Source organism: Dama dama, chromosome 10 (assembly GCF_033118175.1).
Source record: "Dama dama isolate Ldn47 chromosome 10, ASM3311817v1, whole genome shotgun sequence".
Taxonomy (NCBI): domain Eukaryota; kingdom Metazoa; phylum Chordata; class Mammalia; order Artiodactyla; family Cervidae; genus Dama; species Dama dama.
In genome coordinates, this window is record NC_083690.1 from 37,048,158 (window position 1) to 37,063,646 (window position 15,489).

The 15,489-nt window shown below is 51.5% G+C and overlaps 2 protein-coding genes across 2 annotated transcripts in view; both read right to left on the reverse strand.

Moving 5' to 3' along the window:
• Nucleotides 1-2,224: 2,224 nt before the first annotated feature.
• On the reverse strand, nt 2,225-7,768 carry AZGP1 (alpha-2-glycoprotein 1, zinc-binding). The gene is made up of 4 exons (XM_061153602.1): nt 7,581-7,768; nt 5,434-5,694; nt 4,409-4,684; nt 2,225-3,499 (listed from the first exon to the last, which is right to left on the reverse strand). Exons 1-4 carry the CDS (start codon nt 7,711-7,713, stop codon nt 3,204-3,206), a joined length of 966 nt encoding a protein of 321 aa, XP_061009585.1. The 5' UTR covers nt 7,714-7,768; the 3' UTR covers nt 2,225-3,203.
• Nucleotides 7,769-8,163: 395 nt separating this feature from the next.
• The window catches only part of LOC133063801 (cytochrome P450 3A28), an 89,294-nt gene continuing 81,968 nt past the window's right edge, over nt 8,164-15,489 (reverse strand). Inside the window, exons 16-18 of the mRNA XM_061153604.1 lie at nt 13,305-13,378; nt 11,368-11,552; nt 8,164-8,498 (exon numbers count right to left, since the gene is read on the reverse strand). The gene's annotated coding sequence lies outside the window, so the exon portion shown is untranslated. The remainder of the gene's footprint in view (nt 8,499-11,367; nt 11,553-13,304; nt 13,379-15,489) is intronic.

Here is a 15,489-nt window from a genome sequence, read left to right on the forward strand (position 1 = left end):
GAGCAGGGAAGACAGTGCTAGAATTGGGACTCAAGATTCTGAGACACCGTCAGGACATCCAGGGGGCAATGCCTGAGGATAGGAGCGAAAATGGAGTAAGGTGACCCCGGAATTATAAAAGGGACCAACAGACACAGTAGAAGAGAAATGTCCTCCTTTCTCCTCTCAGGCAGAACTCTCTGCCAAGCCCTGCAGGCTCTTAAAGTTGCTGGAACGTCTCCCAGCCCCTTAGCTGGACACATAGTGCCCTCTGGTGGCCATTACCTGCAGCTGCAGCTGAGCCTGCACCCTAGGGCGGAAATGGCCTTCTGGCATCCTGAAAGCTGCAGTTGTGGCCCATTAGCCTAAGAAGGAACTCCGACCCTCATGATGGATCTTAAGATCCTGCACATAAGGACTGGGTACTCAAAGGCCCAGAGAAGCTAACAGCCCCCTCGACCCGTGCTGTGAGCCTAGGAGGCACTGTGGGACAGCAGAGGAGAAACAGGAGACCAGTAATGGGAGGTTCACACCTAACTTAGAGGAGTCGGATGCTTTTGGTGTAAATGTTGTTGTTTATTTGAAAGCATTCACATAGAGGGAGCCTCATCCCTGCGGTCCCTGGAGGGTGGCAAGGCCCACATCGTGATTACATCATCTTTCTCCGCCAGGCCCCTTCCACAGCCCGGCTCTTTCTGGAGAAGTAACCCTGCCTCCCGATCACACCTTTCTTCGAGGCCTGGGATTTAACACTGAGCTGGCTGGGCCTCTTACGAGTATCAGGAATCTGAGCAGAGTTCCCAGGAGCTCTGGTTCCCTTCCTTCCTCCCCCTCCACTAGGAAAAGTGCTGTGTCCATCCTGATCTCTGGTATGTGAGTTTTGAGGTGCCCAGAGCTGGCCCCATGGCCTGGGGATTCGGAGGAGAAGAAAGAAGGGGAAGAAGGCAGCACAACAGAACCCAGGGAGGTGGTCTCGACTGAGCTTTGCTCATGAATCCCGAGCGCTCTCCCCGTCCCGTTAGGCAAAACATCTAACCACGATCTTTTTCCTGATGGTGAGGGGCCTCCCATGGCTTTGACTAAACTGGCCTGGTTCTCAGAGGTCGGGGTCTCCTGCTGAGTTCTCTGCATAGATGCAGCCCAAGCAGCCGTTCCTCCTTCCTCTCCTCCCTCCGCTCTCCTGGGACCCAGCATCCTCTGCCCCTTTGCCTCCAGCCACACGGGCACAGACCCGCGCTCGGAGCTCAGCCTTCCGATCTTGTCAGAGGGTTTGCAGGCTGGGTCAGGGCAGGTAAGGGGAGGAAACTAAAGGGAAATAGCCTTGGTATGTCTGTTGGTGACTCATAAGGTCTGATTGGCTGGAACTGCAAGTTCTAGCCTCGTTCAGCCAAATGGAAAAGGGCATTAGCAGAGAAAGTATTTCAGCCCTATATCCAGTTGGTGTCTCCTGCCTAACTTGGAGCATGCCATCCCTTCACTCCAGTGGGTGAGCTAGCCCCAGAAGAGTCCTCCAGAGAGGGGTGAAGTACTTAGGGACTGAGAAACTGTTGAGAAGGAGATAGTTTGTGGCAACGAGCCCCTCCTGGGGTGGGACATCCCCAGCTGCACTTGACGATGGTCCCACCTGCTGGAGAATCCGTCGGTGGGTCTTTGCTGGGTGGGCAGGAGGTGGCCGCGGCAGGACCACACTTGGCTCTCTGGACCCCTCCTTCCTCCCTGCAGTGCCCAGTCTCTGCCGATGGTCCTGCCCTGCCCTTGGGTTGCTTCCCTTTGTCAGGATCTTGCCGCCCTCACATCTCAGCTGTCTCACACCCAACTGGTCACGAACAGTCTTTTGCCTCTTCTTGGTAAGCTGTCTTAGGCTTCCCCTGAAATCCGAACCCCTCCTGGAAGTTTCTCTGGGTTTATCAGCAGCCCTGTGCCCTCTTCTTGTCCCCAGGCCTGGCTAGGACTCAGGTCTTCTGAGGTTTTCGCCTCCTCGTCCAGCCCGGCCCATCTCTCCTGCTGTGGGTGGGCCGGGTCTCACATGCCAATTGGCCTCAGCCCTGGCCTGTTCAGGCTGGACCCTGGGTCTCCTCCTTGATCTAAATATTTCTTCCTGTCACATGTTAGGCTTTGTTCCAGTCTCATAATGTGTGGCAGTATCAATTGCTACATTTTTTCCCTTTTGACTATTTGGATTTTCTTTGTAGCCCTCCTATTGGTCAGACTGGGCTTTTTTTTTTTCTTTTTTGCACTGGAGAGATGGATGGGGAGGTGTGATATCACAGAATGAAAAAACCACTTCTTGGCAAGCTGATTTTTAAATTGGATCAAAGTATTAAAAAAAAAAAGGAGTATGGCCTTTAATTTTAGGTTGTCAAGAAAGAGAGGTAAGCAAGAGGGCTCAGAATTCGGAAGGCTGGGAAGGATGTGTCCAAGGAGCTCGGCTTGGAGGACTGACTCAGTGGGACATGGGAGGCTGAGGCGGGGCGGTGAGGGAAGGGCCTGCCTGGGCAGGTGAGGCCTAGTAATAAGATCGGTGAGTTCTGCTCTGTCTTTGGGGCTTAAACCTGTGGGTGGGGATGGGTGACACAGTTAAAACAAAACAAAACACACACATTCAAATGAATCTGGAGGGAGTCCAAGGACATCAGGGCCGATTCTGTGTCCTGGATGGATGGAGCCTCTGAAATGAGCTACAGTATGTGGCCCCAGGCCAACAAGGTGTGGGGAAGTCCGGGAGCTGGAGTGAAGGGTGGTGTCTGCGGGGAGCTGGACTGCTGGGAAAACAGGTACCGAAGAGGCTTGGATTTGTAGTAAAGAGACTGCAGAGTTCCACAGCCTCATGACCCCTGGGGACATCAGCAGTGGGCACGCGTGAACAATGCCCCCGGGCCCGGTGGTCCAGGCCACGCTATGGTGGTGAGAAGCCCAGTAAACACTAAGAATTTCAGGTGAATCCAGCGCTCGGAGGGGCAGGACTGATGACAAACGCTCACATTTCTACAGCACTTTGCAGTTTAGAAATAATCATTCTATAAGGCGATGATGATGATTTGATTTTGCAGATTACATAATGGGTTTTTTGCAAGACTGGTTGGCCGTGAGTCGGCTCAGAGCTCGGCATTCAAGTCTTCCCTCTCGAATCCACCACCCGGAATCCACCGCCGTCCCCTGGGCCTGGCCCACGATGTTGACAGTGGCTCGTAGCGCCCACCTCTCTCACTGCGCAGAAAGGGTGACTACTGGGCTTGCTGCTGCGGGTCCCACGGGACAGTGAGGGGCCGGGCCAGGCTTCCGTGTTCCACGTGGCAGGAGTAGGGGGCTGGGTCCTCAGAGGGGACCCCCACCACCACCCAGGACTGGTAAGTGCCGTTGCCGCTGGGGAGCACGTCACCCCCTGACTCAGCCTCCTGGGCGTCGCCGGCCCGAGTCCAGTGCAGCCTGATGCTTCGCGGGTAGAAGTCGTAGGCCAGGCACTTGAGTGTCCTCTTGTGTCCTGGGGCCGCGTGGCCGGTGACTGACACAGAGGGAGACTCTGTGGAGGGACAGGGGGTGGATGCCCAGGGCCCGGCATCTCCCTGCCCACAGCTCCCCACTCCAGGGTCAGGGGTGAGCAGGGCTTCTCCTTGAAGGCCGGGGCCCCCGCCACCCTTCCCGAGACCCTTCCCCACTGTGTCATGGGCCCTCTGCGGCCACTGTCTTCCCCGCCCAGCTTCCAGCATGTATGACTTCTGAAGGTCAAGAAGTTGTGAACAGGCCAAATGTTTTTCTGTTTTCTCCCCCCAAACATCCAAAACAGCCTCTGTGCCCCCCACCCCCCATCTCAGCCCTGTCTCTTAGTTCTGCCTCGGGCTCCGTCCATCCACCCCATCATCTGGCCAACCCTTCCCTGCTCAGGGCCGCGACCCTCTTCCTAATTTCTTCTCCAGCCTCAGCTCATGTCAGCCGATCCTGCTACCCCTGTTTCCATCCTTGTGGAGCAGGCATTGCACACACCTGCCTTCTCTCCTGGAGAAGGCAATGGCACCCCACTCCAGTACTCTTGTCTGGAAAATTCCATAGATGGAGGAGCCTGGTAGGCTGCAGTCCATGGGGTTTCGAAGAGACTGAGCGACTTTACTTTCACTTTTCACTTTCCTTCATTGGAGAAGGAAATGGCAACCCACTCCAGTGTTTCTGCCTGGAGAATCCCAGGGACGGCGGAGCCTGGTGGGCTGCCGTCTATGGGGTCGCACAGTGTCGGACACGACTGGAGCGACTTAGAAGCAGCAGCAGCAGCCTTCTCTCCACGGCCAAGCTGGGCGGTGGCGTCACCGGGAGAAGGGGCTGCGGGGTCTGCCTGGGATGGTCCCCGGGGCGCCCACCTGCAGTCGCCCTGGTCTTTCCCAGCAGAGCAAGGGAAGGGCGGGGCGAGGGAGGGCGGGGCACGGGTGGCAGCGGGTACCTTGGCGGTCCAGGTGGGTCCTGCTGTAGGGCAGGTATCTCTGCAGCATCCCTGGGCACTCCTCCTCCAGGTAGGCCTTGGCCCGCTGCACGTAGACGGCCTCTGCCTCCCACTTGCGCTTGGTGTTCTGAGCTGCTGGGTCCAGAGGGACCCAGGCTGGGATTTCTTTGTCGAACTTGATGAAGTCCCGGCCGTCATAAGCATACACCCAGAACGCTCCACTGATCTCGTTATTCCGGAGCTCACAGCCGAATGCTCCCTGAAAGGTGTGAGACCCTGCGCCCTCCCCCCCGCCGCCCCCTGAAAGTCAGCCAGCCAGCCTGGCGTCAGTTATGCCTAAAGAGCTCTTCCTCTTGCACAATCTGCCACCAATAGCCTAGATAGCGGGGGCTTCCCTGATAGCACAGCAGTAAAGAATCTGTCTGCCAACGCAGGAGACACAGGTTCGATCCCTGGGTCGGGAAGATCCCCTGGAGAAGGAAAGGGCAACCCACTCCAGTATTCTTGCCTGGAATATCCCATGGAGAGAGGAGCCTGGTGGGCTACAGTCCACGGGGTTGCAAAGAGTCAGGTGGGACTTAGGGACTAAACAACAACAATAAGACCAGACAACCAAGCGGTGTGTCCACGGTCAAGTAGCTCGTGACTGGGGCAGCCACCACGGGAACCCGGGACACACTGCAGGCTGCCTCACTCTCCACCCCACATCCCTGGGCAGGGGCGAGTCTGGCACAGAAAGAGGGACCCGCCTTCGATGGACAGGGGCGTGGAGGGGAGAGCTCAGAGGTGCCCGGATTCGTCCTGACTCAGCCTTCCCTTCAGTGTGAGCTGAGGCCTGGGAGTGAGGATGGGGAGAGCAGGCAGGCAGGTGAGTGTGGGATGCGGGAGAGGCACGCAGAAACGTCTGTGTTTCCGATCGTGCTTCCCGATCCTCCTTTGGGAGGGCCTGCTTCCATCCCACTCCCAGTTGCGGGGCTGCCTCTTGAGTGGAGCCCCTGCACCCCCGCAGCCCGTGGTCCACTCACCTTCGCTGTCCTTGTAGTAGTCCATGATGTCACTCAGGGTCTCCATGAAGATGTCCTCCCTGGCCCTCTGAAGGGCGCTCTCCTTCTCCCAGTCCTCCATGCCTTCCACCTGGCTCCACGGGGCCAGGGGCTCGGCCCTCCTGCCTTCGCTATCGTAGTGGAAGAAGGGCTGGTCGTTGAGGTAGGCGACGGCCTGGAAGCGGGGGGAGCCCTGATGGGGCTTGGACAGCCCCGTGTAGAGGAAGCTCAGAGAGTAATTCCCTGCGAAAGGGGGAAGGACTTTGAGGAGTGGCGTCCCTGCAGGCGAGCCCGATGCAGGGCAGCAGGGGGCCAGGCAGGGAGGGCCCTGGACCTCCCGCTCCTCAGCTCTGTCCGCCTGCTGTCAGCCGCAGACGGCCGGAGCCTCCCTCGAGAGAAGGGGCAGCCTCTGCCCTGGGGATGATAGTCCAGAGCCCACTCTGGGCCTTCACTGCATCTTGTCTTCTTGACAAACAAGCAGATAGTATCTCTCAGCCTCCTTGTAGGTGTATTGGGACCATGTGGTTGAGTTCTGTCAAAAGGAAGTGTGAGTGGGCACGATGTCTTTTGGTCCAAGGCCTCATGAATGGGTTTGCTCCATCTGTCTCTCCCCCTTTAGGCGATGGCTGTGGAGGCCACAGGATGAGACAGAAGAATCCCAAGATGTAAACAGGCTGGACCCCAGAGTCATTCTATGGAGGAGACTACCTGATGTGTCTTCAGTTTTACACGAGGACTTGCTTGATTTGTATTCAACTTCACATGAGCAAGAAATAAATATTTGATGGATTAAGCTACCCTGAACTTTGTTACTGGAGCATAGCCTAGTCTACCCTGACAAATACATGTAGTTAGAAAGTGTTGGAAGGAGAATTTGCTAGAAAACTCAGGAAATGACCTAGAATAGCTTGGCACAGGGTAAGACCAGGATGGATCTCAGAATTCCCAGGGCTGTAACTTGCCCTTAGGTGTGAGATGGAGGCTGGGAGAGGGGGGAGCATTCCCACAATGGATTCCATAATTAATTCATCCTATAACTCACACGGGTGTTAATCATGTTGGAGGCAGAATCCTAGTTCGACTATTATTTTTGCTAATTAGTTTCTAAATGTGATGACCATTTAGCTCAGTAGCCCTTTTACCCTCCATAATGTGGGTGGGTCTTATCTAATCAGTTGAAGGACCCAAGGGGAAAGAGTGAAGTCCCCTGAAGTAGAAATTCTGCCTCAGATTGCCTTCAGATTCAAGACAGCAATGTCAGCTCTTCTCTGGGTCTCCAGCCTGCTGACCTGTCCTGCAGGCTTCTGACTTGCCAGCCCAGCCCGACACTTGTGTGAGCCAATTCCTTAAAATAAATATTTTTCTCTAAAGTCCTATTAGTTCTGCTTCTCTGGAGAGCCCTGATTGATACAGAGTTTGGTGTAGAAGGTGATTAACATTCTAAATGTGATTGACTGCTATAAAGTTAACATAAAACATATTTCTGACAGCTCATACGATGTAATGGATTTTAAATTTGCACGGTTTTATCTTACATTTATTCATCCTGAAATCCTGTATGCCAGAGCCAGACTCATTTCCCTGTCCTGGAATAGGCTCTATTCCTTCCAAGCTCCAGTCGGCCTCTTTCCTAGTCACCCGCCTGCCTGGCCCAGAGGAGTAATATCTGAACCGTGGAGTGAAGGATGAATTTTCTTCTGGAACCATCTCTCCAGTTAATCTGCCTGCACGTCTGCCCCTTGGGGCAGCTCTCTCTCCCCCTGAGTCTCAGATCCATCCAGTGGTCAGAGCGAGGGAAGGGATGAGAAGTTCTGCTTGTGTGGCTGCTGCTCGGTTCGGGCTATGTGACCCTGGGCAGGTCACTCCACCTCTCTGGGTCTTAGTTTTGTTTATCCTGTAACTTGAGAGTTTTAGATTCTGATTCCTTAAGGTCTTACTTTGCCTGAGTCCAGAGGCTCCCTGAGTGCTTCTGGAAGTGTGTGAGTTGAACTAGTGAACAGCCTGGGACACCCATTCCTATAGTACACTTGAGAATCCAAGCCACCTTGGGGCCCTTCTTGAGCCCATCTGTTCAGCTCATTACCTCCCCTCCATTCTTCTCCAGACCTACCCCTTGCTTCCCCACTCACCAGCCTGGGTCTCCTTGGGGACTGCAGGACCCAGAAGTAGCAGCAGGGACAGCAGGACAGGTACCATTGTGCTGACCGTCCAGATGGAAGGTCCTGGACTTCCCCGGTCCTGGGAGCTTGCTGCAGACAACATGGAGAATACAGCCAGGTGTAGTTCTGGGAATGGCTGGGCTCTGAGCCTGGTCGGGGTGGGGCCAGGGAGGGGCAGGAATCCACAGGCCAGTGAGAGGCGTCAGAAAGGGCTGAGAGAGAGAGAAGAGGGTGCACAGGTCAGGCTGGGTGGGTCTGTGCTCGGCGAGTCTACAGACCATCTGAACACCGAGGGCTGACAGCTGATCTGGGGACCAGGGCCTTGGGTACCCCAGGGTGGGAGAATGCCAGGGGGCTGGGTGTGTGTGAGGCGAGTGGCAGATGTCTGGGGCGTGTCACCCTTCCAGCCTCTTCTGACATCCCCACCCGGGGGTTCGTAGGGGGAGTTGGGTATTGCCAAGCCACGCTTCACCCCTCCCCGCTGGAAAAGCCTGGGCCTGGGTAGACCCCAGCCAGGGTGCGGCCCCCACCCCACCCCACCCAACCCCCGCTGCTCTGCCAGAGCTCTGCCTCCCGGCCTTCTATGCCTGGGGGAACCCCAGCATTTCCATCAGGGAAGCGGGCACAGCCAGAAGCCCCTTGTGCAGCGCCCCCTGCAGCAGAACAGGTGCACGCGGCCCGGGCTCAGGGGAGCAGCCGCTCACTCCCCGGACACCGACTCGGGTCAGTGAAGCAGAGAAGCAGCCGCAGCAGACGACCCGTCCTGGGGGTCTTGGTGGCTCCCGGGGGAGCGGGGCAGCCACCTTCCCCTGCGTGATGTCCCTGGGCCGCGCTGTGGCGTCTGGTGCCAGCACACGTGTTCCCAGGACCCGTTGCACAGTGCAGTGCCTGGCAGCAAGAAGACAATCAATGAACATTTAGAAAAACAGATCAATGGATCCGCGAGCAAAGAGAAAAAGGGATGGCACCAGACCTACTTGAGGGGCACTGAGGCCGACTTGGTGGAAACGGATCGAGCGGTTGGGCAGTGGGATGGTAAAAGCAAAAGGGAGGCTCGAGTCAGAGTTTTGGGGCCACAATCCAATGGGCGCCCAGTGTCCAAGGAACGAGGCACATTCCTTGACCGTGTCTTTTCTGTCCCAGCCTGTGTTCTCTGCACACCCGTCCCTCTAGGTCAGCAGTTCTTAGCCTTTTATGCCATCTACTCAGGCTTCCCTGGTGGCTCAGATGGTAAAGAATCCACACACAATGCAGGAGGCCTGGGTTCGATCCCTGGGTTGGGAAGATTCCCCTGGATGTGGGCATGGCAACCCACTCCAGTATTCTTGCCTTGTCCTGTCCCCATGGACAGAGGAGCCTGGTGGGCTACAGTTCTTGGGGTCGCAAAGAGTCGGACGTGACTGAGTGATGAAGCCAGCACAGCATAGCCATCTACTCCCTTGCTAGTTATTCTCAAGATAATTATTATTTTTTAATGTTAAGATTTTATTTATTTATAAAAGAAATTTTATGATTCTAAAGCTGAAACTCCAATACTTTGGCCACCTGCTGCGAAAAGACCCTGATGCTGGGAAAGATTGAAGGCAGGAGGAGAAGGGGACCACAGAGGATGAGATGGTTGGATGGCATCACCACTTGATGGACATGAGTTTGAGCAAACTCCGGGAGTTGATGATGGACAGGGAAGCTTAGCGTGCTGCAGTCCATGGGGTCACAAAGAGTCGGACATGACTGAGCAACTCTACTGACTGATACAATAAATTTAAAAATTTCCTTCAAGGTAAGTTTTTTTTTTTTTTTTTGCTGCTCCATGCAGATCTTAATTCCCCAACCAGGGATTGAACCCAGGATCTCAGCAGCGAGAGTGCAGAGCCCTAACCACAGGACCACCAGAGGATTCCCAAGACAATGTTTAATGCATAAAATAAAACGTAGGATACAGAGAAAGTCCATCACACGCAAATGCAGGTTTTTCCACGCACTCCTGGGGGTTGATGGGCTGTCTGTAGCGGGGTCCCTCAAATACAGAGCAACATGCTCTTCTAAAGTGGCTGAGAAACTGTTGAGAAGGAGGTAATTTGTGGCAACGAGCCCCTCCTGGGGTGGGACATCCCCAGCTGCACTTGACGATGGTCCCACCTGCTGGAGAATCCGTCGGTGGGTCTTTGCTGGGTGGGCAGGAGGTGGCCACGGCAGGACCACACTTGGCTCTCCGGGGCCCTCCTTCCTCCCTGCAGTGTCCAGTCTCTGCCGATGGTCCTGCCCCGCCCTGGGGTTGCTTCCCTTTGTCAGGATCTTGCCCCCCTCACATCTCGGCTGTCTCACTTGGTCAGGAACAATCTTCTGCCTCATCTTGGCAAGCTGTCTTGGGCTTCGCCTGAAATCCGAACCTCTCCAGGAAGCTTCTCTGGCTGGCTGAGTGGCTGTGTGTCCTCTCCTTGTCCCCACCGCTGGCCAGGACTCAGGTCTTCTGAGGTTTCCGCCCCTTGCCCACCCCGGCCCGCGTCGCCTGTTGTATAGGTGGCGTGGGTCTCACATTCCAATTGGCCTCAGCCCTGGCCTGTTCACGGGGGCCCTGGATCTTCTCACTGATCTAAAAATTTCCTCCTGTCATGTTATTCTTTGTTCAAAGGTCAGAAGTTGCTTTGAAATAGCACTTGCTGTATTATTTCCCTCTGAGTTACTTGGTTCCTCTTCCATGACTAATTATTATTATCTTAAACATTTCTTTATTTATTTGGCTGCATTGGGTCTGTGTGTAGCACGCAGGATCTCTAGTCTCAGCATGCAGACTCTTAGTTGCGGCATAAGGGATATAGATCCCTAACTGGGGATTGAACTCAGGTCCCCTGCGTTGGGAGCACAGAGTCTTACCGCTGGCCCACCAGGGAACCCCCATGATGGTATTTCCATGTATTGTCTACCGAGTACGGGGTGAGAAGAAACACTGCTCTGAGACAGACCTATAGGACCGTGGCATTAATCCAGGCCAGTGTCTCCCTGGGGCGCTCAGGACAAGGACGGAATCCAGATGTAGGCCTTTTTCTTCTTCTTCTGTTTAAAAAATATTTATTTATTTGGCTGAGTCGGGTCTTATTCGTGGCACTCGAGATCTTCCACACTGTTACTTCCAATTACATGATCTTTTTGCAATTCTTCCCCTTCTCTGTTAATTATTTTTCAGTCACAATTCTTTGCTTAAGACCACAAGGATTTTTTTTTTCAATGTTTGATTTATGCAAAATCACATGGTTGTAAAAAATATTTTTCCCTTATTTGTCACGCAGTGATTTTTTATATCTTCTAGCTGGTTATTTTGAAGACATCTACCTCCTTGTCTCTCAATGCTTTCTTGATGTTTCGTTATCAAGTCAACATCCTAGAAAATGATGTTTCCTTCATCCTTTCTTAGCCTTCACCACACATGTCCATTTCCCATCATCCCAAAATAAATACCTTATTTGAGAATTTAGGTTAGATCTTCATTATTTTCATTATTATGACTGTAATACCTTCACAGCTCTGCTGCATAGTGAGCTATAATCATTTTACTTTCTCACACAACTTTTTGTTTTTAATGGAGCTGATGGTTATTACTTTTCTATGTTCTTTTTGTTTATTACTTTTCTTATTCAACTGCCTCACTAGTCATATGAATCTCATCACAAGACATTCAGGAATCCTCGGTTTAGACAGGTTGCTCTCCACACCTGGGATCTCCCTTCATCCTTGTCACCCTGGGAACTCCATCTCTTACCTGTGTGGTACCTCCTGTGTCCCAGAGATCATATATCTCTGGGACCAGCTTATCTGCCTTCTCCCTAGGTCACGTAGTCTCCCAGGCCCAGTGCTGTGGATCCGAGTCTTTCCTTCTCCTGACTCCTCCTCCACCCTCATTCCTGGTGGTCTCCCACTCTCCCCCAAGCAGACAGATCCATCCAGCTGTGGAGAGAGGGAGGGTGGGAGAGAAGAAAGCTTTCTCCTCCCACCACGGGGAGGGGGCAGAGACGCCAGGCCTCCTTCTGCCTCCACCCTTGGGTGACCCCTGCACCCGGGCACCCTGCTGCTCCAGGGCTTGGCATGTTTCATCAGCATACGGTGGTGGGAGGAGGCTGGGCTCATCTGGTGGGAGGAGGGAGACAAAGAAGGCCTTGTCTGGTGGAATAAAGAAGTGGGATGACTTCTCGGCACCCTTGGGCTCCCTTCCTGGCACCAATCCTCAGAAACTTACTGTGAAAGAGCAGTTTGTCTCGGTGCTTAAGGGTCCTGTCAGAAGCTTAGAAAGAATTGGACAGAAGCCCCCTCCCCCAACCTCCAGCACCAAACTTAACCTCCTCCCCTGATACCCACACTGCCCGAGGCACTGTGGACATTTATAAATGGAGCCATTGAGGAATCGGGAGAAACCCAGGCAACTTTGAAAAGTGTGCCTGTTCCCTGAGTCCTGTGTTTCTCCCCACTTTCCACCCCCTCTTCAGTTAGACAAGGACTTTGGTCACTAGGTCTGGACCATCTGCGAGGCCCCGAAAGGTGGGCTCCCAGTTCTGATTTTCCCGGGAGGTGACCACATGCCATCCGCAGAGACGAGCTGAAGGCCCCTGACACAGTGGCTCCTTCTTGAGACGAGGCTTAGCGGAGGGGACATCGGACTCTAGAGCCAGCCTTGGTTCCCACCTTGCCTCTTCCACTCGCTGCCTGAGTGACCTTCACAAGTGATTCAAACTTTCTGGACCTTGGTTTCCTTGCTAGTCACCTAAGTCTGTTATTAAGAGTGTAAATGTTTAGGGTTTGATGAATTGATCCCTTATAATAACGGAATGACCTCTTTATCCCTGGTAATATTTTTGCTATAAAACTTAATTTGATATTAGTAATGCCCCTCAGGATTTCTTTTCCTTTGTGTTAGCATAGTATATTTCTCCATCCTTTTACTTCTAATCCACATGTGAAATTAAAAAAAGTGGGTTAGGGACTTCCCTGGTGGTTCAGAGGTAGAGAATCTGCCTGCCAATGCAGGAGACCCGGGTTCGATCCCTGATCCAGGAAGCTCTCACATGCAGCGGAGCAGCTAAGCCTGCGGACCACCACAAGAGAAGCCGCCGCAGTGAGAAACCCGAGCACCACAGCTTGAGAGTAGCCCCCACTCGCTGCAACTAGGGAAAAGCCTGCCGAGCAGCAAAGACCCAGCTCAGCCACAAATAAGTCAAGGAAATGATAAAGTGGGTTATTTGGACTTAACGTATGGGTAGCTCTTGCTTTTTACTCAGTCTGTCTCTCTGCCTATAAATTGAAGTGGCTTGACCATTTACACCTCACGTGGTTATTTACATGGTTAAATTCAAACCTCCCATGTTGCTATCTGTTTGCTATTTGTCTCATCTGCTTTATTTGTTCCCTCTCTTTCCTCTTCTGCCTTCTTTTGGATGAACTGATCATATGTTTATAATTCTACTTTGTCTCCTTGGTTGCCCATTAGCTATAATCCTTTCTTGACTGTATAATACTGTACATTTTACATTTTCATCTTATTGCAGTCTACCTGCAAGGGATATCAGACCATTACACACAGTATAAGAATCTTACAAAACATACTCCGATTTTTCTCTTCCTGGACTGTATGCAACGTGGGGTCACAGCATACTCTGCCATGCTCTTGCCACAGGTGAAGTCTATAAAGTAAATCTATAGACTTACCAAAGTCAGTCTATAAAGTCTGGAAAAGTAGGGAACTCTTGCATTCCTGGCTTCATGGCCCCTATGTTATACACCTGAAAATATAATAATGTACAGCAATTATACTTCAATAAAAAAAGGAAGAAAAAAAAAGTTTAACCCTAAAAAGTTCCCTGGTAGAACTACCAAAGGTTGTACTTCAAGAAGAAAAAAGTTTAGCACACCGATGTTCATAGCAGCAGTACTCACAATAACCAAGAGGTGGAAACACCCCGACAATCCATCAGTGGATGAATGGACAAACAAAATGTCGCACCTACATACATGCAATGGAATACTATTCAACCTTAGGAAGGACTGAAGTTCTGATAGATGTTACAACATGAATGAACCTTGAAGACATAATGCTAAGTAAAATAAGCCAGTCACAAATGCTGTATGATTCCACCGATGTGAGGAGTCTAAAGTAGTCAAATTCACAGGAATAGAAAATGGAATGGAGTTTGCCAGGGGCTAAAGGGAGGGAGAAATGGGACAAAATTCCAGTTCTGTGAGATGAAAGAGTCTTGGAAATCCACCGAACCATAATGTGAATATATTTAACACGATTGAACTGAACACAAAATAGCTAAGATGAACACACATGCACGCATGCATGCGTGCACACACACACACACACACACACACACACACACACACACACAGGGAGAATGAGAAGAAGATTTAATCCAGAAGGAAGGTATGACATTCAAGAAGCAAGGAGCAAAGAAACTGGTAAAGATGTTGTTAAATTTAAATAAGAATTGAGTTAAATATTCTGTCTGCAATGCTGAGAATGGATTAGGGGTAGACAAGTCTAGAAACAGAAGCTGGTTCAGTAATTCAGTCTTGAACTAAGGTGCCTTCTTAATTCAAGGGACAGAATCTCCACAACCAGTAGACTGATAAGATGTGCTCAATGAAGGAGAAGCTGTCAGTGATGACATCAAAGGTTTTGGTTGGGATCCAGGGTTGATGGCAGAATTAGTCATTAAAATGTGGAAAATGTAAGCAGAGGATTTTTATTTTCATGAGAGTATGAAATTATAGTGGATTTACCATTAATAGGTCTGTAAAGGCTGGTAAGTTGAAATATAACCAGCCTAGCAGCATAGTAGAGTTTAGGGGTTTGCTATCTGCAGCCAGATTGCTTATCCAAATCCCAGCTTCTCCATTCACTAGCTAGTTGACCTTTTATAAGTTACTCAACTTCTCTGTTCTTTATTTCTCTCCCGTATAAGAGGGTAGTAATAGTATGTACCTCATAAGATTGTTATGACGTATGAGTTATTAACCATTTAGCACTTATAATATCCATCACTTATTATGCACTGAATAAATGTTGGTGTAAGAAGATATTGGAAATTTGGACTGGGATTTCAAGAGGCAATGTTTTGGAAAATGCAATATGTAGGACATTCTAAAGCGATTACTACTCTGAGATGCAGTATTTCAAAGGAAAACCAAATGAACAGCAGTTATATCACTCTTAATCTCTATGCCCACATCTAAGTTTGGCAGAATTGTTGGAAATTAAAGGCAAAGAGGGCTAACTCTGGAGAGAAGCTACTTTTGTTGTTGTTGTTATCTTCAGTTTAAATTTTTATTTTGGCCACGCTGTGAGGCATGTGGGATCTTAGTAGTTCCCCAGCCAGGGATTGAACCTGCACCCCCTGCAGTAGAAGCATGGAGTCTTAACCACTGGATCACCAGGGAAGACCCTGGAGAGAAGCTACTTGGGAAAGAGATGTGCTTTTAGTTCTTCCCAATGGAAAGGGCTGGGAGAAGTTGCTGCCTCCTGCTTGCTTCTCATGCCCAGTGAGAGTCCAATGCGTGGACTCTGGACTGATAAATCAGAGAGGCAAGAGATAGGATACCCAGCAGATGAACGGAAGGCAGTGTGGTTGCGTTGGATACGGCCTATGTGCCCAGAGGTTTTTGGCCCTAGAGACGCGTCAGTATTTCCTGTGGACCAGATGTGAACAGAAAAGAACCAGTGAGAGGTTTCTTAAGTCCTGCTGAATAGTATCCCCCGAGGAGTGAACAGGCTTCAAAAGTAAAACATTCATGTGAGAATTCTCTGATGGTCCAGTGGTTAGGGCGTCATGCTCTCACTGCAGAGGGCCGGGGTTCAATCCCTGGTTGGGGAACTGAGATCCCTAAAGCC

Excerpts from the sequence above, each read along its gene's own strand:
- AZGP1 (XM_061153602.1), bottom strand. The coding sequence starts at position 7,713 with ATGTTGTCTGCAGCAAGCTCCCAGGACCGGGGAAGTCCAGGACCTTCC. Across the intron at positions 5,695-7,580 it reads CCCCAAGGAGACCCAGGCTG|GGAATTACTCTCTGAGCTTC; the intron begins GTGAGTGGGGAA and ends CCCCTTTCGCAG. Across the intron at positions 4,685-5,433 it reads CTACTACAAGGACAGCGAAG|GGTCTCACACCTTTCAGGGA; the intron begins GTGAGTGGACCA and ends GGGAGGGCGCAG.